At 38.0% G+C, this 26184-nt stretch overlaps 1 protein-coding gene across 9 annotated transcripts in view; it reads left to right on the top strand.

Moving 5' to 3' along the window:
• Positions 1 to 26184, top strand: part of DOCK4 (dedicator of cytokinesis 4) — a 473807-nt gene that overhangs the window by 199817 nt on the left and 247806 nt on the right. For all 9 annotated transcript variants that reach the window (XR_012432797.1, XR_012432796.1, XM_074035823.1 and 6 more), the window contains exons 3-7: positions 3234 to 3274; positions 5266 to 5321; positions 9547 to 9643; positions 14671 to 14819; positions 19446 to 19530. Coding sequence is in view for 7 of the 9 variants with exons in the window: in XM_074035823.1 (XP_073891924.1) it covers positions 3234 to 3274; positions 5266 to 5321; positions 9547 to 9643; positions 14671 to 14819; positions 19446 to 19530 (428 nt within the window). In the remaining 2 variants the exon portion in view is untranslated. The remainder of the gene's footprint in view (positions 1 to 3233; positions 3275 to 5265; positions 5322 to 9546; positions 9644 to 14670; positions 14820 to 19445; positions 19531 to 26184) is intronic.

The following is a 26184-nucleotide window of genomic DNA, read 5'->3' as shown; positions in this document are numbered from 1 at the left end:
TGGGAGTTCTTGACTCAGTGCCAAACTGAAGGTTTTTCTCAGAATCCTCAGGATCTAGTAGATCCCACAGGATAGGAAGAAGCAGAGGCCCAGAGCAGACATGGCTTACCTGAGGTTGAGTAGCCAGATGCCTCTGGAGGGCTCCTGCCCAGACCAACTCTGCTCCAGACCTATAGTTTCTTCCCCTCAAACTTGGAATAAAATTATTCAATGCACTTGAATTATTATTAATTTGTATAGTAGGTAACTCGTTTAAGATACCTAATAGTTCTCAAATGTTTCCATTCCTGTTCCATGTAACATCCTTAAACACTAGTCCTTAAAAAGGTTTCTCATCAAATGACTACTCTTTTTTTGTTTTTTTGTTTTTGTTTTTGTTTTTTGTTTTTCTTTGAGACAGGATCTCCCTTTGTCACCCAGGTTGGAGTGCAGTGGTGTGATCATGGCTCACTGCAGCCTCAATTTCCTGGGCTCAAGGGATCCTCCTGCCTCAGTCTCCCAAGTAGCTAGGACCACCGGGATACTCCATTATGCTTGGCTAATTTTTTTATTTTTTATTTTTTGTGGAGACGGAGTCTCACCATGTTGCCCATGCTGGTCTCAAACTCTTGGCCTCAAGTGATCCTTCCACCTTGGCCTTCCGAAGTGCTCAGATTGCAGGCATAAGCCACTGCACCTAGCTTTTCTTTTTCTTTTTTTCTTTTTCTTTTTGAGATGGAGTCTTTCTCTGTCACCCGGGCTGGAGTGCAATGGTACGATCTTGGCTCACTGTAATCTCTGCCTCCCGGTTTCAGGTGATGCTCCTGTCTCAGCCTCCTGAGTAGCTGGGATTACAGGCACCTGCCATCACACTCAGCTAATTTTTGGAATTTTTAGTAGAGATGGGGTTTCACCATGTTGGCCAGGCTGTTCTCAAACTCCTGACCTCAGGTGATCCGCCCGCCTTGGCCTCCCAAATTGCTGCGATTAGAGGTGTGAGCCACCGCACCTGGCCACCTAGCTTTTCTTGTTGACAAAATGACTACATTTTAGAGCCCCATTAGTATATCCCAGAATACCTATGTTTTTCTTCTTACAAGGTTTTCCTTACTAGGAATTTATATGATGATGACATTTTATCATATCAAGGTTTATTATAGATTAAACTGTATTCCCCCAGACAGAACTACTACATTTAGTTAGAGCCTAGCATTAAATGGTGGTGATATTGGAATGTTTATTCTGTCCACTGTGATTGATACCTTAAAAAATATAATAAGGTTTTCTATGTTATTACCACATATATTTTGTCTGTTTCTACTTTGTATACAGATAAATATAAAATTTATTTTGAATTGCTGTATGAAACTGGGCTCCATATTTAATAGGAGGTATTTTGTAATCTAAAATTTTTTCTGTATAGTATAATTGGACAGAGACCTCTCTATGACATTTTTGCAATTCTCAAGAAGTTTTGGTTTTTGTTAGAATAATTATTTACAAATGGATGTATTTCTTGGATCTGTCTTTATGGCAGCTGATAAACCCTGAGATACAGAGATTCTGATTTTCAGTTCATTCTGCTCTCCTCAGACTGATTTTAAAACTGGTAAGGGACGATATTTTACAATATATCCTTTTAAGAAAATGTATTATGAGGAGGAAAAATGCTTAAATACAAAGCTCAAATACGTTTTGTATTAAAATTTTAACTAAAATTTAATTATTGAAAACATTCTGTTAGGCATAATATTTACTACATAGTATAATAATTTTTTTTTTTTTTTTTTTGCCAATAAGCAAAATGGTCTTTACACTTGAAAAAATACAATATATATGCTGATTTGTTTTAAACTATAAAAAGACATGTAAGGACAGTGCTGCAAAATTGATTCAGAATTGCTAGGAGCTTAAATCCAGCAGTCCTTGAGCCCGCTTATTGGCAAGGCATGCGACCTAAGGCCCCCAAGATACCTGCAACCTTGGATAGTACTGAACCTTACACATCGTACGTTTTTTCCTTTACATGTGATAAAGTTTAATTTATAAACTAGGCACAGTTGACAGTGACTAATGATAGAATAATTACAACAATATTCTGTTCACAGTTTCATGAATAGAAGATTCATTTTTACCTAGATTTTAGCAACCGCAGCGTATGGTTTTTTCCTTTCCTTATTAAATTCAAGAACTTTCACCTTTTCACTTAAAGCACTTTATGGCTTCTCTTTGGCACTTTCCAGTTGCCAGCATCACTACTCTTGTGCCTGGGAGCCATGATTAAGTAAAATAAGGGTGACTTGAACACAAGGACTTTAAAACTGTGATCCTCAATCTGATAACTGAGAGGGCTAGTAAATAACTAATGGGGGCGTAGCATTGACAGTGTGGATACGCTGAACAAAAGGATGATTCATGTCCTGGGCGGAACTGAGCGGGCAGGCACGGGATTTCATCATGCTACTTAGAATGGCATGCAGTTTAAACCTTATGAATTGTTTATTTCTGGAATTTTCCATGTAGTATTTTTGCACCCTGGTTGACCATGAGTAACTGAAACCGTGGAAAGTGAAACCACAGATAAGAAGGGCCTACTATAATAGTTATTCTACAGAATAAAAATTATGCCGAGCTTTTGGTCAGCCATTGTGCTGATGAAAATGTGCCAGTTAATTCTGGCAGTGAATGAGGGCTTTACACTTCGTATGATATGAGACTGATCTTAACCCAATATGGTGGGCTTAAGGATGTGCAATTCACATCATGTCTGTTGGCCAGGTACTCTTATTTGGTGGCAGAGTCTGGCCTTTGTAGTCAGGCAAGTAGAATTTGGAAATGTATGAAATCTTGTGCAGATTCTTGACTTTCCCTGTGACATAATGTGGCCTTTCGTAAAATGGGAAGAAGTGGTGCTCAGAGAGGTCAAGTAACTTGGCCAAGATTAAACAGACAGTAAGAAGCAAAGCCAGAACTGAAGCCCAGTGCTCTGATTTTAAAACCTTTATTCACATTATGGATATTTCTGTTTTTTATAAAAATTTTTGATACAGTTTTTTAAAAATGGTTTTATTAATAGAATTCTTATGTGTGCTCACTCGAGCTATTTTGTAGCCTAAGGCCGATACTTACCATATTTATCCACAGAATCTTTACATGTATGGTAAAATTTCATGGCAAAGAACAGATTGATTTGTCATTATCTTTAAAATATTACAATGGTTTATCAAAATATGACCATGATTATTTTTCCACAGGCTGGTACAGAGGATTTGCCTTAAAAAACCCAAATATCAAGGTAACAATTGTTATTTCTAACTATAATTATGAAATTTATTAAGAAATATAGTTATTTATATTATTTCTTTATGCAATTGAAATTACAGTTGGGACTCAGTTGAAATGCCAAATGATACTGCAGATTTTCATAATTTTGGAAATTCCTTTGAACTTGGATTATAGTTAAGATATGCTACTCAAATGATAATCCTATTTAGCTCTTGAAAATTGTACTGAGAAGACCTTAATAAGCTCATTATATGTAAACAAAATCTTTTTGAAGTAGTAGTTTCTCAGAGAGCTAAATTAAAATTCAGGCAGGGGAAATATATATTCCAAAAGAAATATTAAATAGCAGTATTTAATCTTTATGTTTTCCACAATATCATTTGCAAAATATTGGTTTGGAGAAACAAGTATACTTAGCGGCATGTTAAGAGTCCCTTTGGGTTTGGTGGGCTGAAGCGAGGAAAACAATATTATTAAAAAACCCATCTTTCTTACCATTTCAGGCAGAAAGTAAGATTCATTATCCTTGATACATTTCTATAAATCCTCAGGAATTATAGCAAGAAGTAATGTCATTTTTGTTTTATCTTTTATTTGTATAGTTTGCGATTTTGACACTAATCCTTACTAATATCTGTATTTTTCTATCTTACTCTAATCTCCTCAGTCTTCACCTATATTTCCTACATTCTCTAATATTTTCACATATGTCATATTTATTTTTTTGGTTTAATTCTAGCTTCAGGATTGTAGATAAGAAATTGTATTTTCATTCTCAAAATACACTTTTGCCTTTTTCCTTAAATATGCCATTTTCTGGGACATTCAACTGTGTTTAATTACTTCACATATTTTAGGTCATCGTAAAGGGGAACCGTAAGGGACAAAAGAGTATACGAATTGAATTTTTTAAATACTTTAGTCTTCATTTAACATTGTTTTTGTATATCTATGAGGCACATGCAAATATAGCTTCAGTATTTAATGAATTCATTTAGACCATGTTTGAGAAGGAAACTTAGTACGATTTCTGTGTTATTTCTGTCACTTCTAATAAACCTCGTGTCTGACTTTTCCTGATTAGTTAGAATTACTCTATTTGTTGATCCCACCATATTGAAAAAAACAAGTGAGTTTTAAAAATCTGCATATATATTTTTTTTTACCACTATTGAATGGAAAGAATTTTGCTTATTAAATTTTATTTTATACTTGGATCCACAATGGTGATATGTATATATTCAAATGACATTTCTTTTCTTAAATATTTAATTGAGTTTGTCATTTAATTATGCATTAGAAATTCTTCAGAGGATAATTGCCATTTAATGAACAATCAAATTGATGCTCATTTTTTTGTTGTTGTTTCTTTCAATTTCCCATTTAGAACAAAGAAACAATTTCTTTGCCCTTTCATTTCCCTGCAATAAAAAGCTTCAAGCTAACAGGGCTTCTTTTGTTTGGTTTCTGTTCCATCAGAATGGCAGTATGCTGATTAACTGCTGCTGAGTTGTCATCAAAAATCTTTCATAACACAGAATATACATATTATCTCTAGATTCACAATGATATTTTTTGTATGTATATTTTCAAGAGAAATATGAGTGTTTTGGGGAGAAAAAAAGAACTACCACCAAAACAAAGAACCTTTCAAAACTATGCAATACATATTTTAAAAACTCTTAGTATATGATTTTTATGTAGAATTCATGAAATTTCCTTATTTCCTGTTTAATAAACAATATATTTTCTGAGCAAGATTAAATTTTTTTGATCATGTTTGTTTAGAATGTCTCTAAATTTGTAAAGTAGTTAATGGTAGAAAATGAAAGGATGGATCTTAAGCCACAGTAGATTTCATCCAAGAGAATGTGGTAGAGATGTTGCTATTCCCTATTCCTGATATTGTCATGATTGTATGGCTGTGTCTTATACAAATGACTTGTGAAACCAACCCTGCCTTAACAGCCGGCATCGTAACCTTCATGTTTCCTTTTTCAGGGTATATTTCCTTCCAGCTACGTTCACTTGAAAAATGCCTGTGTGAAGAACAAAGGGTAAGAATGAGTTTTATTAGTAGTTGGAGGATTTTCACAGAACCTTTGCTTCTTTTGGAATTCGAAAGGCATAGTAATTGTCTTGAAAAATGAACTGTAGAAGATCATACCATTGTCTGTGTTCTTTGTTAAAGATATATTGCATTTGGAGAAAATTAAAGAACCCCATCTGTGCATGCTGGACAACAGGATCTGAGGGACTGGAGGTCTCTCAGTGTCCACAAATCAGGGAATCAGCCTACGCTTGAGCAGGAGTTGGTTCTTTTTGGTTTCTTGCTACTTAGGGAAGCATGTCAGTCAGACCCATTAAATGCTGTCATATTATCTCAAACCCCAGGAATTTCCTAGGTTCACCACTGATTATAAGATGCATAGTGTGTCTTTCTCTAAATGGGCATAATAACATATTCTTGTGTGACCACTTCACAAAGCCATTATTCTGTTTTAGAGAATGTCATTTATATGATGCTTTGATTGAGCTCATTGATCACCTAGTATTTCTAATACATTAAAAAAATTTCTAGTCTATTTCTAAAAGAATGTGAAGTGGCAGTCACTTTAACATAATTCCTATAAGATGTAGCAGAGTAAAACAGAAGAACTTGCCTGTTTAAATAGTTAGCATGAGCAGATCATTCATTATAAGGGGCCATGGATTTAGACACAAACATTTGGTGTCAGTGTCACAAGGGCTGTTCACATGATCATTGCATAATTTTCATCTTATGCCAACAGAATACAGATTCCGCCATAGAAATTATATTTTTTCTCAAATAGTGATAAATAGCAATTTGTTATTTGAATTCTTAAAGCATAGTAATGGTATTTTCCAACTCGAGTCTCATGACAAAAATTCCAAAGAGGCTATTCAAATAGGTGATTCTTAATTTCCCCCCAAGTAAAAGTATGGTATTAAATTTCAGTTCAGTGAAACAGCCTCTGCAGTGGCTACGAGTCTATGGTATAAATACTTTGAGAGTTCCCTACATGGGTAAAACTTAAAGAATCTCAGAGACCATTACTCTACATGTCTTATGTGTGTAATAATCTATTATTGAATAATTATTGAATCTATTATTGAATCTATTATTGAATAATAGATTAAAAGCATAATTCTAATTCTAATAGTTACCACTACACTACTACTACTGATCTTTTAAGAAATGTGTGTCCTTCAGAAGTGTGCAGCTATAATGCACCAGAAGCATCAAGCCGAGTTGTTGGTCCTTTTGAAACTTTCCTACCAGGCTAGATGTGACAGCGTTCAGCCCTCCTCCAGTAAACCAGAGGATACTTCAGAATACACTCCAGCCATATGCTTACTCTTTGTTCTATCCTTCTGTGCTAGTGATCTGGGCTTGGCAAAGTGAAAACGCCATGGGCTACCCCTGTTTCTTAAAGTGTCCATTTGAACAAGCCTGTGCAACCAATCCTCTTTGCTGCCTTTACCTCAAGCCCAACCCTGACCTCCCACAACTCTGCAGTGCCAAGGGCATCATATGCTCTGACCAAGGAAGAGAAAAGAGAGAATGCTATGCTAGCAAAGATGATGTCAAGCATCTCTCCACTTAAAGTCTATCCCTCAAAGTGAGTTGGGGTAGGATATGATTTTTAAATAAGTACCTCCTTTTTTAAAATCCTGGTCAGTAACTGGTGTATATCTGATCCCCTTCCATGAGCCCCAGGAAGTTTAAATGTGGGTGAAGGTACCTAAAAATTGGGTTGTGTAAGTTTAAGACTTTCTTATGGGGTCTCCACCTGACACCAGGTATGATGGACATTGTGCAGCAGAAGAGCAGAAAAGCCCAACATTAGTTTCTAAAAAAGAATTATTGGAATTGACTTAGACCCTAGGTCTTGGGCTGTTACTGGAAGAAAAACTATGGCCTGAAAACATCTGAGGGCATGTATTGCCAGATGATTGCTTTCCCAGAGAGGAACATCTTTGGGGTTTTGGTATTACCTGTCTTATTTTAAGTAGATTTACGGCCCACTAGGATGAAATAATGGAAAAGTCCATCCCAGAATAACTGAACAAAATATAATTTCAGAGGTAACTAATTACGACAGACTATTTGAACACTGATTTTGGTTTTGGAGTAATTAATAGAAAACAGTCACCTTGCCTAAAATGGCAATTTTATGCTTAAAAAAATTAAATTTTGCTTGGACAACCCCCAATCAACTTCTCACAGACTGAATTGTGTGTATGTTCTTTCTTGTGTCTTCAGATCAATGTAGGACTGATGGAGGTCCATTAAATTATAGTTTACGGACTGGGAGGCCACTTCTGTATTGTTTAATTCCTACTGAGGTCATGTCACTTTTTGAATGTTAAGTAGGATGTCAAGTTTTCCTGGAAATTCAGTGTTTCCTCCTTGACCTTGTATAGGATCATTTTATAATCTCCATCTCCAAATATTCATCATTTAAATTGCAACAGCTGCTTCAAAAGCAAAATAAATGTACTACCATTTAAAAATGTCATATGCAGGCTTAATAAAAGGTTCTGTATCTGTCACAGTTTATATATTACTGTTTACTTTTATTTCTAGTTTAAAATCCCAGTTTTACATTTTCAGCTGTGTTTAAGCTCTAGAAAGAAGGAAAATATTCATAGGGCAAGTATTTTAGCAGCACTGTGAAATGAGGAGATGAAACTCCGTTGGGAAAAGAATCAAGGCAAGATTTTAGTTTCCATATGTCTGACAAGAAGATTTTACAAAAGACAATTATACACACTTTGGACATAACATGAAAAAGGAATCACAGAACAGTTATTAGCCTCATGCTAAGAAGTAATTTCCCCTTGATCATTAGACAACATGGTTCTGTGTCTAATATGTCATTACTTTCTATCTATTAGACGTTTTCTTGAAAAAAATTTACTGAAATAAAGAAAATAGTCTCAATCAATATATCAGTTGCATTTTTGGGGAAGCAGTGGTAGCAATAGCCACTTAACCACTTTCAGCTGCACACACACACACACACACACACACACACACACACACACACAGAAAGAATCTGAAAAAGGAAACTGGAGATGAAGATTATTATATGCCAAAGGTGGGATACAGAGGACAAATTAAATCTTCTCAGCCGGCGTGGTGGCTCACGCTGGTAATCCCAGCACTTTGGGGAGGCTGAGGCGGGTGGATCACAAGGTCAGGATATCGAGACCATCCTGGCTAACACGGTGAAACCCCATCTCTACTAAAAATACAAAAAGTTACCCAGGCATGGTTGCAGGTGCCTGTAGTCCCAGCTACTCGAGAGGCCAAGGCAGGAGAATGGCATGAACCTGGGAGGCGGAGCTTGCAGTGAGCTGAGATTGTACCACTGCACTCCAGCCTGGGTGACAGAGCGAGACTCCGTCTCAAAAAAAAAAAAAAAAAAAAAGAGTCTTCTCTTTTATTTCCCCCATCTCCTCATGCATATTCTCAACTTCAGGACCACCATACACACCCTACTAGATATTGATATAAATTTTTTCCAAGGATAGTTTCTGACTTTTAGAGAAGAAATGAGAAGACTATGTTACTATAATCAGAAAGAGGAACGTTTTGGAACAAATATTCAAATATCGGTGATGTCATAAGCCCTTAGGTTCTATGCTGTATGATAACATTACTTAGAGTACTAATCATTTTTCATGGTCCTAGTTTGCAAATAATAAAAATGAAGCGTTACTGAGATCAAGGGAGTGTTCAATTAGTATCTTACTGTCTAGTTACTTATAACACCGAGTCAGTTTGGATGCCCACAGCCATCAATCATGTCCTGATGATTAAATGGTGTTCCTTTTACTCTCTTTGAGTCCTGTAGTCATAGCCCTTGGAAGGCAAAAGTCACCTCAGAGTTTATGTAGCCCAGTGACCTCATGTTATAGATGAAGGCTTTTGGCCTCAGGTTAAATGAGTTACTGCCTAGCCGTGAGCTGGTACTGGAGTGGAACTCTTCTGATGTTGTTCCTTCTTCACCACGCTGCTCGAACTTGGTCTGTTGAAGTTCTTGGTCTGTTGAAGTGGCTGATCGTTCTGGTATTGTCCTCCCGTAACCCATGTAGCATTCCTCACATTAACTTACAACCAGATCCTGGTTACTGTCTGCAGAATGAACAATAGCTAGGCAACTTTCTTTCCTAGTTATCTTTTAGAGTATTTAAAACAAAATTGTTGTCTATGGTATTTACATATATACTTTTTCTTTTTTAATTTCACAGACAATTTGAAATGGTTATTCCCACTGAAGACTCTGTTATCACAGAAATGACATCAACATTAAGAGACTGGGGAACCATGTGGAAACAACTCTATGTGGTTAAGTAGCTTTTTAATGACACGATTTTTCAGATAAAGAATTGTTTTAAGAAATACATGAACATGAGTAAGCATTAACTAATATAGCACCTTCTGCAAGCCTCTAGGACTCCTTGGGGATATAGATATTAACAAGACAGTCTTGTTGCAATCTCTGTGTCCACTGAGCATGGGTTTTGTAAGTTATTTTTCAATACCACAGGAATATAAAAGATTATTTTTCTGGCATCTAACCAAATAGGATGGTTTACATGGACTATTGTTGAACCTCCTGAATATTTTTAATTTTCAGGGAAAAATAAAATTCAAGACAATTTTGATGGCAGTGGTATTTTATCAAATTCAAATTCTGTAAGTAATTCAAGTATACTGTAAATGACAGACTTCTTAGCTAGTATCAATGAGAATATTCTAAATATACTAGAGAAAACAATGTTTCTTGAGGGGAAAAAGGATCTGTGTTTTGGAGATATGTAGTATATATTTATTTACTTATTATAAGTAATCACATTGGGAACTTATATGGCAAATCCCATGGTAAGTACTCTTTGATGCAGTATCTTCTTTAATCCTTATTACCACTCAAAGAAATAATAATGATAATCACATCCAACTTATAGATGAGAAGAATGAGGCACAGAGAGTGAAGTAAAGTAGTCACCCTAGATCAAGTAATGGGAAAGTGGCTGAGCTGGGGTTGTGGTGTGAATATGGTGCTCTCACTCTGAACCCCACTGTAACTGCGGAAGTCTGGGCGTGGTGAAATATTGGGGAAAACCCCATGCTATTTCTTCTTTTATTTTTAAAGAAATTTGTAGAATAGTTTAATCATTTCAAGGTATGAATTCAAAATACAAACGTGTACTTAACCTCACAAAATGATTTAAAACAGCCTGTCAAAGAAAAAATCCAAATTAGTGAGGGACACTGGCAGAATGATAGTGTTTATTGTCTGTTACATCTAAAATGCAATAGGGTATTTCATCGAGGCAAGAAAATCTTACAAAGTCACTAGCGAAAACCCTTTGATGCTGGACTTCTCTGATTAAACCCTCCTGGAGCTGGTAGCTTTAAGACTCACTATGAAAATCCACAAGACAACCTTAGATGAATTGGCAGAGCATAGGTTTTGTAAATACAAAGTCAAGATAACTAACCTCGAGGGCTCTGTGCTAGGGAAGTGCAAAGAAATGCAGATCTCCTTTTTAAATTTTCTTTTTTTTTTAATGTTGGAAAGAATTCAACATCTGATATTATTTCACTTAAAGTAACATTGTGCTTGGCACTAACATGGAAAAAGAAACTATTTGAAATGCTCAAACCACTGCATTCTAAATACCTGACTTAAGAGTTATAAAAATAATGACAGTGTGAGTGTTGTCAATAGCTGAACTAGAACACAAGCACTTTTCCTTTTATGTAGCTACTAGTGGGGACCAAAGTTGAATTTCCTCTGGATTCTGCCTTATCTAGCTATTTTCACCTGTGTTCGAGGTTCCAAATATCTATTCTGGGGACAGACTTTGTTGGTTTGAAAATCTATATGTTGTAAACTCTACAGGTAACCTCTTCTCCTCCTAGTGTTCTGAGTAATTGGGAAAGAGATACTTACCTAAATGTTTCCCTGGACACTGGAATGGTAGTCCATTAGTAATTGGGAAAGAGATACTTATCTAAATGTTCCCTGGACACAGGAATGGTAGTTACATTAGAAACAAATATTAAGTTTAACTCAGAGGTATTAGATTTTTGACACTGGGAGTGAAGCTACCTTGGCCATGTCAGACCTTTGGTTTCTCTTTTCCTAACGTAAATGTTTTGTCACAAATGTTTTGGTTCAAGTTCCTCATGCTCAAGTGTGTTTAGGTTATTGTCCATCCTCTTTTCCAACAGTTTTAAGGCACCTAGCTTCTCTACTGGAAGATGTTTGATGAGGGCCATAATATTTTATAAATTGTTAGCAATTTATATGACAATGCTTAGCATAAAAGCACATGATGAATGCTTGAAACATGCTAGTTGCTCTTTAAATAACATTGCTAAGGGCTTAAATAATGGTCTTTATAAATACCACTTAATAATCAGTAATGTAACCATTGAGGAGAAATATAGCAGCCATCTTTTACTGAGTACTTTTGTGCAGGCCCTGAGCTGGACATTTTACATCTCTCTTTCCTGGGGCTCTGCCAGGCACTTTTTATTCTTGAATCTTATCAATGATGATTTACCTAGGGTCTCATGCTGAAGCCTCAATCTAAATCTAAGTCTGTTGCTGCCAAAACCTGTACTGTTTTCATTTTAAGGCAAATAAAAGCTCATCCCTTTCTAAAACACTAAAATACTCTCAATTAACTTTTTGCTATATTTTTTATATATTTCCAGAATCTCTTGGTATTATTTTATTCTAAGTGTTTAATATTGTGCCTTACCTGTTTTCATTTAGCACTAAATCAAAAGCATTTTTCATATATCTGAATAGCCTTCATAATTATCCAATGTTTAAAGAATCATGATTTTATGACTAGATGTTCAGTTGTAGACCTTTTTCTTATACTAGTAGGGCAGGTTTGCTGGCCAGGCCTGTGGTATTTCAGCGTTCTTGCCACACCTGGATTTTCTTCCCTCAATGGAGAACTGACCAACTGATTTTCAGCTTTATAAGGGATCCTGCAACCTTTTCATCTTAGTGTTCTTTTAAACTTAATACTAGAGATGACATCACAGAAAATCAAGTCCATCCTACCAAACAACTACAGGATGCCTTTCCCAAGAGAAGGCAGGTGACTTTCTCCCTGTGACAGTCAGTTCAGAAAGGTGCTGTCTTTGCTATATGAGATTTGACTTGTTTAATAACTTGCTTATATAATTTTATTGACTTAGGTGGACTTTTCCTTCCTACATTGACTTCCGCAAGTGTTTCTTGATCTTCACTGCTTATTATTTTGTATTGCCTATAGACAACCTACCTCTTGAGATCCACAAAAATTAACATGTTTAAATCAAGCTCTTCATTCATGCATTCTCCAGCTGCTAGGGATACACAGGCAGACGGCCATTGTGATTGAGCACTTACAGCCACAGGGAGGACATGGACACTGAGCAGTTAATTACAAGAGTATTGTGTTACAGTGGCCTTGTAATGGCTTGTATGGGAGTGTATAACGTGAGTTAAGAGTGAGAAGCAATAGAAGAATGGGCTCAATAGAGTGCTTTCAGAGTTCAGAGAGAAACAAGATGATTTGTATTGAGCAGGATCAGGGATGGCATCCTGGAGAATGCTTTTTGTTCCTCTGGCTAATTCGTCTGACCTGCACATCACATGAACATTCTTCAAGACACCAAGTACTGAAAAAGCAAATAACACGTCACTACTTTTTAAAATAAAAAATATGTGATGACTGAATGTCTTTACCCATCACCCAGAATAATTTGATATTTCTGGCAGTTTACAGCTGTAGAAGACTTTAGATGGATGATAACCTCAGTACTTTCATATCACTACTCATGAAGTCCAGTCATAATCTTTGAAGAAAGTAAAAGCATAGCTACTGGTTAAGAAAGACAAAGGGTAAATAGTTAGATAAGATTTACTCTGGCCGGGCACGGTGGCTCATGCCGGTCATCCCAGCACTTTGGGAGGCCGAGACAGGCAGATCACGAGGTCAGGAGTTTGTCCAGTCTGGCCAAACATGGTGAAATCCCGTGTCTACTAAAAATACAAACATTAGCCAGGCATGGTTGCATGTGCCTGTAATCCCAGCTACTCAGGAGGCTGAGGCAGGAGAATCGCTTGAATCTGGGAGGCAGAGGTTGCAGTGAGCCAAGATCACGCCACTGCACTCCAGCCTGGGGGACAAGAGCTAGACTTCGTTTCAAAAAAAAAAAAAAAAAAAAAGATTTACTCTGTTGTCTCTGGGGTAACGGATATATATTTTGGTTTTGGGAAAGAAACAGTATTTGGAGGGGGCGCATTCTGGACCAAGCCCAAAACAATAACAGTACTCTAGTACTAGTAACAGCTAATACTTACATATTTTTTCTGGGCCAGGCATCGTTCTCAGAGTTTTAGTAACTCATTAATCCTCACAACAACCCTGGGAAGTAGGTACTATAATACCTGTTTTACAGATGAAAAAACAAGCACAAAGATGTTAATGAATTGTCAAAGCTTTTTCAGCCAGTAAATGGCAAAACTGAAATTCAGATTGAAGTTGTTTGGCTCTAAGTAAGTTGATGTTCTCTGCCACTGTGCTGTAGTGCTCTCTGCACAGTTGCCACCACTAATCCATAAAACAGCCTTGCAGAAAGAATGTGCTGCCCATGTACAGATGACAGAATTGATACTTAAAGTCTATAACACTAGTAAGTGACAAAACCAGGATTTTAACTTGTCTGCTTTCCAGTAAACCACAGAGCTTAAATGAATTTCACAGGCGATTATCTTGATTCTCCACGATTGTTTTAAAAGTAAGAAAGAAAGCACTACCTTTTTAAAAGTCTAAATACTGGCCCAATAATAGCACTGCATGTCCATCAATGAATGAATTTGTGTGCCCAACTTCTGAAAGGGGATCCAATAAAGTATTGAAACCAATATGCAAGAAATATAATTGGAAAACAATGTCTTCCATTTCATCAGCTTTAGTTGCATGCAGCCATGGCTCAGAGAAGGGAGAAAAGAATGTGAGCAAAAGTGATCAGGGAAGATTTCCTGATGGAGGTGGAAGGCAAGCCAAACCTTCTGGGATAGTAGCATTTGAGTAGTGTTTAAAAAATAAATAAAAGGAGCTCTTGAGAAGTAAAGTTGCATTTCTGGACATGAGAGCAGTGTTGTGAAACTTAGATGAAGCATATAGAGAATGCAGCGAGTGTGTTTGCGGACAGTGAGCGAACAGTTTGTCTTTAACAGACATCTGTCCAGAGTGGCAAGCACATAGTGGAAGGGGCCCCTTCCCTTTCCTTTTTGGTTACCCCACAACTCAGTATGGAGACTGACTGCCAAACCTCCACGTGTTTGTATTTCTTAGCGAAATGAAGGCGATCTCTTCCACCGGCTGTGGCACATCATGAATGAAATCCTGGACCTGCGGCGGCAGGTGCTGGTGGGCCACCTCACCCACGACCGGATGAAGGACGTGAAGCGCCACATTACTGCCCGCCTTGACTGGGGCAATGAGTGAGTATTGAGCATCACAGGGCGGCCTCTAGTAGGTGAACACAATGGAAGTGACATAGGCCTGAGCCAGAACGTGGTAATGTCACTGGAAGCAGTCCTATGGGCTTTTTCATGTTTCTTGTTTTTGGAGGCTTAGTGCAAACTGTCATTGATAGAGCCAAGAACCATTTCTTCTCAAGCTGGTGTGGGCAATGAAATGTCGTTTGTTGTCTAGTATCATATGTGGCCTGATGGTGTGGACATGCTCATGGAAAATGAAATGTTCACAGCAATGAATTAGATGTGGCTTCTGGCTAAAATGGATCCTATTCTCAAATAGGCTTTAGGTTTGGCATGTGGATTTGCTTTTAAAATACATCTCTTCCATATCATGGTAATAGGTTACCAATGTAATCTGGAGGGAGACACTAATATTAACAGCTTCTGTGAAAGGTCTTATGACAAGTGCACTGGTGGGGCCTTTTATTGTTGCTGTGATTAGTCCTTTGTATTACGTACATATTAGCTACTTTGAGGAGCTGCTTGAGGGAACTCAGCAAAAAGCTGTTCTTGACCAAGATTTATTTTTAAACAAAACTGTGACTAATTTAAAATACCAGCCACGTACTGAAATGGTAAATCTAATCACTGAAAGCTCTGACCAAGGCTGATATTGTACTAAATGCGAATATTAACATAGAAGTGAGAAATTAGAATAAGCCACCTTTGACTGAGATCCTAGGGTTGCATGAGGTTTAGGTTTAAAGCGGTGACATGGTTCCTTAATAACCCACATGGCCATATCCTCCCTTCTTTTCCTCTCTCCAAATCCCCATTTGCTATTTCAAAGGATCTTAGGGCAACAGAAAAAAAAGGAAAGCAGACAGAAATGAAGAAAATGAGGGGAAGTGAACCACGGGTAAATTTGCCTCTTACTGAATGTGGAAAAACCAATTTGAAGCAGAATGCCACTTCCCATTACCATAGGAAATCACTTAGTCAGAAGCCAGGTTTGATTCTTCCCAAGATGTTGCACACTCTGAATGTGAATACCCAGACCTACTAACAGATTTTTAAACCTCCATCTCACTCAGAGGACTTCTGGTATTTTGTTGAATAGGATGTGCCGTTCATCTTTTTACAGACAATGAATAGAAGAGCCCAATTCATTTATCTCTAGAAGATTCATTCCTGTGAGAAATGAAACAGGTACAAATGTGGAGAGGCAACAAGAGCACAGGACTGGGAGCTCTGCTTTCCTAGGACCTGAAGCAAACTCCTTAACCCTCTTCATGTCAGTTCCTCATCTGTTGAAGGAGGAAGTTGAACTAGAAAAGGCGCAAGGCCCCTTTCAGCTCCAGGATGACATTTAAAACACACAGCACCTCCTAACAGATTAGACTTCCCAGCCATTTACAGGGAACTTCCCATCCTGCCATGGGAATGAATTTCACAGGAGATTATCTTGAATCTCCATGATTGTGATGTGAGGTGGAATAGGAGTGGGAGGGGTCCGTTGGAGCGAGACCTGTGCTGCCTAATGTTTATTTCTTTATTGTTTTGAAAAACCTTTGAGGATTCTCCGAATTATTTTGGGTCTTAGTCATTATGCTGGTCCTCATTTCAAGGACTAGTTTGTAAATAGGAAGAAAGTTGGAGGAAATTAGCTTATCCAAAATAACATAGGAATGTAGATCAGGCAAGAAAATGATACTTCTTCAGTTTTATGAAAGAAAATGATGGCAGAATGAAAAGGGGAAGGAAGGAAAAACATTAATTATGACTGAATCATGACTCAGTTTTTGACTTACGTAAGTTCTGGCTTGTACTTTGGGCAGTTCTGTGGCTAATTTATGATAAGACGGTAAAACATTGATGCATGAAAATGAGCAGTATAATTTATTTAGATCATCTTCAACTTCATGAATTTTCTGAGCTGTGATTCTATTTTCTTTGAAATTCTTTGACTGTTTATTTTAAAATAACTTACAGTACAGAGATTATGAATTTACCTTATTTCTTTAAGTATACATTTGTTTTCTTACTGAATAGTGCTCATGGAAAGCAAATTAAGATAATCTCTTGCCTATTAAACTAGATGAAATTGTCCTGCAAAATAAGCTACCAGCACATAAATCTCTGGATGAACATCAGTTAAGAATATGTTCCATCTCACGTTGTATATCAAACTGTTGAAGACTAGTGAAGAGAAGCCCTCTTGATGTGGGAAGCTTAGGAAGAAGAGATCATTAATCTCATTTCCGAACAGGGCCAGCAAAAGAACTGGTCTTGCCTGGGAACCTCAGACAGCACTAAAATAATGGTACATGTTTCTGTTGCCCATAGAGTCCTACAACACGATGTTCTTTGACTTTTCTGCTAAGATTATGTGAGAGGAGGCAATCAGTTAATCCTTTCTTCTTGATGTCACAGAGTAGGTTAGTGACTGAGTTGATATAAAACATGATGCTCTCCCTGTGTGATCTCCTCTCATCCTCTCTCTCCCCTGCTTGCCTCATTTTTCCTTATTCTTTGTAAAGCACTTCTTTGATTTTACTCTGTAGGCTAGGAAACCTCAAACCATGGGAAGATATACCTAGGAATTAACAAAACCAAATAGAAACAAAGAAGATTCTTCATAACCAGGACGCCAGGAAGCCAACAGAAGCCAAACAATCAAGACTATGGGAGAAAAAGACTTGTAGATTACAGGTTTCTGAGGCTGCAGAATTTTTGCACTCATTCTGCAGCCATGTAGGTCACCTGTCTTCACGTATCTTATCTTCCTCCTGTGTGTGACTGATGTCTGAATTTCCAAGTTCAAATTCTCAAAGAGGGAATCTTATTGATAGCCAATGTCTAATACTCCTGTTTGGGCTGAGCATTTTATACCAGCCTCTCATGAGCTGCTGGCCAGTCTTTGGGTTATTTGTCCTTAGGTCAGGTGCTTACCCATAGTCCAATCAGATGCGGCTCAGGAAGGGGAGATGGTCAAATGACTACCTTGTCTGCCACCACCACTCCCAGCAGAGAATGTGGATGGAGCAGCTTCTGATAGAAGGAGCTATGAGTAAGACAGGTATCACACATGGTTATATGCCGTCTTTCCTTTGCTAAATGATCTTCATCAGTAATATTGACCCAGTGTCAGATGATAACTTACACTGTAGTACAGTGGTTCTCTTTCAGAAGGGAATGGAGAATGGAGAATAGACCCTATCAGAATCCCTGGTGAGATGTAGCAAGGGGGAACATGGACATTTTGAAAACAAATCACAGTGCTTGTTGTGAGTTAAAAATTCAACTAACATTAAATAATGGGTGTGTGAATTTTTCTCTAGGTTTCCCAAAGAGAACCATCATTTAGGAAAATTGAGAAACTGTTTTAGTATCTGAAAGACAGCTCCTACTGTCAAGGAGGTGACAGCTTTCTAATCTTCTTAAGAACAAATAGCCCTCAGGGTAGCTGGGACAGTGCCTGGCTTGAAGTAGGTGCTGAATTCATAAATTTTACTTATGAAACCTTAATGAGATTTTTGGGGAGGGCATGGAAGAATTTTAGGTTTTTTTAAATACAAAAGTAAGCAAGCTGTGGTTCTATAATTGGAAATGTGATGCCAGAAGGCTTCCGTGTTAGAAAGAGTGGTGATGTGAAAGGGATTCAGAACAAGTGATCCTCAGAGAACTGAGCATGCGGTCTTGGATGTGGCGGTTGAGGGGTTCTGCTAGAGAAGAGGGTATCTTGGCCTTGATCAATAGGGCATTACACAGGCATTGTGTAGCCTTTGAGATGATTATGGAGGGTTAAGGAGATGAACAGAACTGTGTGGCATTGGTGTCAGCATTGTAATGTGGGTGCCCTGGAGGGGATTATGCTAGGAAGGTCGCTAAAGGGAAGCTAACCAGAATAGAATTAGACTCATGTTCCTCTGTTCATGGGAAGACATCACAAGTCAATTGCCACACTTGGTACTCTGAGGCTGGATATAACCTTAGAATACTTCTCAGCACAGCAAGCCACATGTCAGCCACAGTGAAATCTGACATAAAGGGTTAAACTCTTCTGCCAGCCCAGGCCCGAAACTCATTCCCCATTTCCATTTCCTGCCTTTACTGAGTTTTTCCTAATGACTGACCTCAGAATTTACTGTAAATAAGGACCATGCACAAGTTGCCAGAGATTCATATAAGAAATGTGTTGCCTCTGGGCACAGCTAGGCATACTGGTGCTAGGTAAAATTCTAAAGGCCAAATTTCCCTCCCCTCAACTCCAATTTCTAGAACCACATGATGTCTAGCTCTAGTTTCCATTCACTCCAGTGTGGAAGGCCTTCTCTTGTGATAATTTGAAGGGTGCTGAAGGCTTTACACCATATGGTGCTGAGGCCCCCAGTGGCAGGAGCACTCCACTGAGAGTGCCAACCCATCCCTCCTGGATTTGCTTGTCTTTCTCACATTCTGTGTTTCAAGTTTTGCCCAGTGTCCAGCCAAGTTATGTTGTCTACCCCAACTGTGGTAACAAGTCACACAAGGTAAAAACTATGGGTGAGAGAAGCATGGTGGGTGATATACCTAATTTCCAAGTGATGTGTGAACGTATTTCATTGAGATAACTTGTCCCCCAAACATTTGCAATTTGTTTTCTAGACAACTGGGACTGGACCTGGTGCCTAGGAAAGAGTATGCAATGGTGGATCCGGAAGACATCAGCATTACTGAGCTCTACCGATTGGTACGTACAGGAAATCTTGGCTCCCAGCCTCCCTGCTAATTTTCTGGTTTCCATGGCAGTCCTCATACTTGTTTGATTTTGTAAGAACCAGATGTTCCAGGATTAATTTAGAGAGAGTAAAAAGACTTGAGAGCTGAGGTGACCATGCCCTCAGTACAGTACTGAGACACTTTACCTGTCTAAGAATAACGTGGTACTCTCCAGTGGGCCCTCAACGCCCAGGCACCAGGAAGTCAATACAAAGACGTTTTCAGTTCTTTTGTAAATGTTTCTACTTTTTGCCTAGTCTAGTGAAATGTTTACAAGTCACGCATAGTTATCTGTTGTGTTTGAGGACCATACTATGACTAATGATGTCTAGTCTTAGCTCAGCAGCATGTTAACCTTCCTCCTGCCCCCATTAGCTCTATATACATTGTGTGTGTGTGTGTGTGTGTGTGTACGTACATAATAGCACTATATACACCAACTACTGAAACAGTCTCCTCCTTAGTCTTCAACTGCTGAACTTACACCTACCCTTCCCAGACTCCAATCCATTCCTAAGTACTGAAGCCCGTGAATCATCCTAAAATATTTGATCATATTGCCCATCATGGTCTCACTTATGACTTGAGTTTTTTTCTAGTTACATGGTAAGTTAAAGTCCTGTTTTTTTGCTTGGCATCCAGGTTCCCCAAATCTGGTCCAATCTGCCTCTGTTTAACCTTGTATTCTTAAATAATTGTATGAAATGTACCTAATATCTTGATATTAGCTAAGTTCTGAAAATCCAAAATCAGAGAAGAGGTGGCCGGGATGGGCTTTCAAAAACCATCACCCTAAGCATAATTGTACTTTGATCTCATTACTGCTGCTTCTTACCATAAAGTTCCAAGAAGGACTGCCTATCGGAAATAGTAGACTCCTTTTTGGATGATCCTGCCTCTTTTGGCATATCTTTCCAAGCTTATTTTTCTGAGAATAATGAGATATTCTTAACCTGAAGATTATCTATATCTGAAAAACGTGGAGGAAAATTTCAGTAAGTCCACTGGGAATGTGTCTGATTTAAGAAGGCAGTTCTTAATATTGCTTTCAGATTTTTCCATGATCATCAAATTGATGTTCAGATTATCTGTACTTCATTGTGTCATTTGGAATCAATTCCATTTTTTAGAGGATATTCTTTATAGTATATTGAATTTCTTCAGAGTGGTGTTGTGTGCTGCTTGCCTTCATGACATCAGTGCTAAACAGAGTATCTGGCATGTAGTGAGAACATAGTTAGAGGTCAGTTAGTGGGAGGCAAAGAAGGAAAAATAAGAGCATTCCACATTAAAGTCATCACTGCCTCTTAGCTTACATAACAAGTATAATCTGTACAGTTTGTCAGTCGTATCCTCTGATGTGGCATCTTTATTTTTGTTCATTTATTTAACTGATTGAACATCATATGCTCTCACTTTTAAGAACATCTCTCACTTAACTTTTAAGTTCCTTTAGGGAATGCACTGTATATACCTCTATATGTTCAAGATAGTCTTGTACAGTGCTTTTGCACTTAGTAGGCACCCAGTCAATGCTTTGAAGATCATTGTGGTATCATGAAAAGACTGTGGATTATTGGCTCCAAACAAGTGCATTTACAATCTCTCTCTCTCTTTTACCAGTTATTTTGGTCTTGGATTTATTATTTAATCTTTCAAAGCCTCAGTTTATTCATCTACTAAATGGGGAAATAATTATTTTCATGTTTATTATGAATATTAGATAAGAAAATATATGTAAAATGCCTTTCCTTGACAGATAATATTTGCACAACACGTAAGCATTTGGTCAGTTTTCATTCCTTTCTTTATTTCATCTGCATTGGAGAGCCAACAGGGTAAAAATAATTGATGCCTCATATTAGGGTTAGATTTGGCTGTGTCATGAAAAAATAAAAAGTAGAAGCTAAAACATGATGGAAATTTATTTCTTAAAGTATACAAGTTTAGAAACAGGAATTTCTGGGTTTGGTTGTGGTTTTATGGTGTGAAAAGGAATCTACAGCCTTATCTTTCTACACTGAACATGGCTTCCGTCACCAAGAACACCTCTAAGTGCAGTATAGCTGCAAGAGTTCTAGCCATCATATTTGCATTCCAGGCAGTAGGAAGGAGACAGGTTTCTCTCAGTTGATTCAAATACTTTAATGAACCTTTCTGGAAGCTCCACACAACACTTGCACTTACATTTCATTGGCAGAGCTTAGGCACACCCCTGTATTTAGTTGAGTATGTCAGGTATTGGATGAATAACTGATGTCTGATGCAAATATATTTTATTTTCCTGAGTTTGATTTTGTGCATATGTAATTTTGTCTCTGTTCTTTTCATGTAACATTCTATATGGGATGGCAAATTGATTTCACCTCTTTCGGCATTCCAGTTTATTGGTGGTGGCTGCCTAGAGTGCAGTGTTGATAAGATTCCAGGGTCTCATCTAGGGTCTCATTGATTAGCAATGTTGGCCTTTGGTGGGAAAGACAGCAGGGGATATTTTAGTATGTTACAGCTGAGATCCTAGTTCAAAGCCTTCATTTTACAGATGAAGAAAATAAAACGTGATTTGACATGAAACCTTATTTTCTCCTCAGTGCTGGTTGCACTTGATTATTTCCAAAACAAAGAAAGTAGCCCAAGAACAACTCAAATAATTATCAGCTTCAGAAGAGCGTGTGCTTTTCTTTAAGACAGTTTCTTTTTCTTCCTTTTTTTTCTCTTCAGCTTGTATTTCAGGTTCTAGGTACATGTGCGGGTTATGCAGGTTTGTTACATAGGTAAATGTGTGCCATGGTGGTTTGCTGCACAGATCAACCCGTCAGCCAGGTATTAAGCCTAGTATCCATAAGGGAGTTTCTTTTTCAAGTTTCTGTTTTATCCTGGCCTAGCAATAATAAGATTCTCTGTAGCCCTGGTGTTTTTCTCTGTTCAACGTGAAAGTGACTATTGATTTCACCAGGGAGGGTTGGGAGGCACCATCACCAATCCCTTGTTGTTTGGCAATTCATTGTCACTTTGGGTCGGTTAAATGGCCCAACACAGAGGACATTTGATTAATTGTTGCTGCTTTTCTTCTTTTACTTCTTCCTAGTCAGTGTCATGTTTGAAACACAAGTCTTTGCATCTTACCAAATTCGTATTGCATCATTAGAAAAAAAAGTCTCACTTTAGGTTCTTGATAGCCCTGTTAGCAGATCTTTCTCACCTAATTGTGTTCATGTAAGCAGGAAAAGTGCTAAACCTCACAGTGTTAGCATATGTCCACTTAGATATTTTGGTTTAGTGCCAAAGGCAAGATTTCAATCCTTCTATAAATAAAGGGAACCTTATTAGCCAGCTTCTCTCCTATTTGTGCCTGCAGGTTTCTATCTTTTTGGAAACCTTTCTTGGTTTTGTAAGATCATGCATCTGCTTACTCTGCAATCCTTAGAAGGTGAGACTAGCAGATCTCAGATGGAACACAGTGGTTCTCACATGCAATTTCAACCCAAGGGGATATTTGGCATTGTCTGGAGACATTTTTGGTTGTCACAACAGGAGATGGGAAGGAGAGATACTATAGGCATCTGGTAGGTAGAGGCTAGGAAAAGCTGCTAGATGTCCTACAAAGCCCAGGACAGCCCCTATAACAAGGAAATATTCAGCCTAGTTGTCAGTAGTCCTGAGTTTGATAAACCCTGATGTAGACAGTTCATTCAATAATTAATGCATTATTTGAAGATTAAAAATTTGAGTCAGTTAAGTAAATCTTTGGGATGAATCTGTTTCTTCCCCTAATCAAAGAGATAGTTCAACTGTTAAGCACAGTTAGAGTAACTGGTAGGTGCATTTGTAGCCACAAATTAACTCAAGCTCTTGAACTGTGAACCTGGCTTTTTAATTTTATTGTAATAATACTTTCACAGAGATTTTTTTAGCAGTTTGCCAAAGTACTGAGTTACCAAGAGAAAAGAAAGTAATCATAACCTACTAAGTCCAAATGGGTCCTAGACCTGAAAGAATAGTGGGGATGGGAAGAGGGGTATTTTCAGTGCTGGAGTGTGCCAGATGTGAGGGCCCATGTTAAATGTGCAAAGGGCAGAGTCAGGCAGGCTTATTACTAGCATGCATTCAAAGAACAAAAGTTCCAAGGCCATCATTACTCGAAAGACGCAACAATACATTGTTTAGTTTGCTGTGATTTGCATCTGTCTGCACATGATCCGGATCAGTGATTCTCAACCCTCATTGCCCATTAGAATCACCTGGGGAGCTTTTAAAACTACCAGTCTCTGGACCCCCCCAGCCCCTAGAAATTCTAATTTAATTGTTCTGAGATAAGACCTGGGCATAAGTATTTTTTAAAAGCTCTCTTGGGGACTCTAAAGTGCAGCCAAGGTTGAGAACCACTGATCTAGATATAATGAATTCGTTGCACAAGTAAAGGAGCTAATTTTTTCTCCTTAATTCTTAGTGAACGTCATGACTGATGCAGGGAACTTTGCACTGTTTGAGGTTAAGAGCGGATATCTCCTTAAGGTCTATTCTTTTCATAAGGTTTTTACATCTGTTTCTGTAGCTCTGGCCTTTAGTAGTCATTCAATTCTTCATAGTAGCTTGTGCTCTGTTACCCTTTTAAGTAAACATATGTTTTTCTTTTAAGTAAATCAGTAAATACGGTAGCAATTCTGGTGGGGTGGAGGGGGGATGGGAATGCCTTGTGAGTTAGAGATGTATTTTTATGAACATATGATGCCACTTTTGCCACAGTTGAAAAAAAAATTGTTAAAGCACAAAGTAGAGCAACCTTTATAGAAAACAAGCCAAAATCGTTCTTCTTTCCTACAGTTAGAATATTTTTCTTCAGGAACCTGTGTTTAGTAGTTATATCCCACACATGCCTCAATGCTTAGGTCTACTTTTTAAAATGACTTACTTACTCCCCACTTTTACGAAGAGATTCCCGGTGTACCTGTTGAGTATCCAGTGATTATAGATGAACTTAGCTGAATTTTTTCTACCCTTTGCTTCTGAAGTAGTTCAAAATGAAAGTTTTAGCTTTTAAGCATGAAAAAATTCTAGTGATTTTATGTTGCGTTAACACTTGTAAATTTACATGACATTTTGGCTTCAAAATTTGGTCATTCAGTAGTTTTTGAACTCAAAGGCGTAAAAAGATGGCTAATGTAGACATGGGGTCATTTATCCTTCAACAAAGGCTGTGGCTCTGTTACAATGAAATTGAAATCCCTGAACTATTTTTTTAATTGTCAAAGTGATCCAAAAGAGTTAGTTTTTAAAAATTAGTCTGTGCTATGAAAGTGATAATCTTCCATGTTCTTAGCACCTGTTCTATTAATACACAAGCCTAGCCACATGTTTTTCCCGTACTCTTATCCTGAGTCAGTATTACTTGAAGTGTGGTCCAAGAAATGGCTGGACCGTGAACTGTTGGTCCAACTATACAAATGACAAGTACATGATTAGAAACCTTTATGGCATTTGACATTGCCATGGCATTTTTATTGTATTCATGAAAGAATCAGTCTGCAGCAAGTTACAGGGAGAAACAACCTGGTCCCTCACTGCAAGCAGTTTGAGGAGCTCTAACCTAGATAGGTAAATCCTGCACCCTCCTTAACTCTCAGCTAAAGTGCCATTTTCCCAGGACGCCTGCCCAGTCTCATGTCAAATCCCCACTTTTATACTCTCATCATAATCTGGATCTTTAGGCCAGGCACAGTAGCTCACACCTGTAATCTCAGCACTTGGGCAGACTGAGGCAGGAGGATCGCTTAAATCCAGGAGTTCAAGACCAGCCTGGGCAACATGGTGAAACCTTGTCTCTACAAAAAAATAATAAAAATTAGCTGGGTGTGGTAACACATGCCTGTAGTCCCAGCTACTCTGGAGGCCGAGGCGGGAGGATCTCTTGAGCCTGGGAGGTAGAGGCTGCAGTGAGCTGAGATCATGCCACTGCAGTCCAGCCTAGGCAGCAGAGAAAGATACTGCCTCAATAATAATAATAATAATCTGGGTCTTTGCTTCGTTCGTCACAGTTGCAGTTTTACACGTGTATGTGTGACAATTTTGTTCATGTCTGCTTCCCTTAGTAGATAGATGCTCTGTGAAGGTGTGAACTGTTTCTGTTTTTGCTTCTCATTGTGTTCCCAGGGCTTGGTACCTAGCAGATACTTGAATGTATGTTTGATGAATGATCATCCCCATGTTATCCTCCTTCCTCAACTTGTGAATGATTCTTTTTCTCCCTCAACCTGTGGGAACTCACATCTTGTCTTGTTACCCAAGTTGAACCTGCACTGGCTGTATTGAGGAAGGGACTCAGGTGGACACAGATGCTATTCTTAGCTTTAGACACCTTACTGGCTTTCCTAGGTCTCTCCCTATAGCTCTACAGCAAGTTAGAAACTATGATTTGCCACAGCCTGTCTCAGACAACTACCACAACTTTACAATTTAGTATCACCTAAAAGAACTTTTAATTATGAGTAATGAGAAGTTATAACTTAGATATAATTTAGTCTGTTTTTTAAAAAGATGACTAATAATTTGTTCTCATCTTGGGAGTTGATAAGGGAGCAAAAGAATCCTTTGAACTTCCTGCTTCCTGAATCTACTCAGTGAGTTG

Source organism: Macaca fascicularis, chromosome 3 (assembly GCF_037993035.2).
Source record: "Macaca fascicularis isolate 582-1 chromosome 3, T2T-MFA8v1.1".
Taxonomy (NCBI): domain Eukaryota; kingdom Metazoa; phylum Chordata; class Mammalia; order Primates; family Cercopithecidae; genus Macaca; species Macaca fascicularis.
Note: the sequence above shows the minus strand (reverse complement) of the source record. Positions and strands in the feature narration are given on the sequence as shown.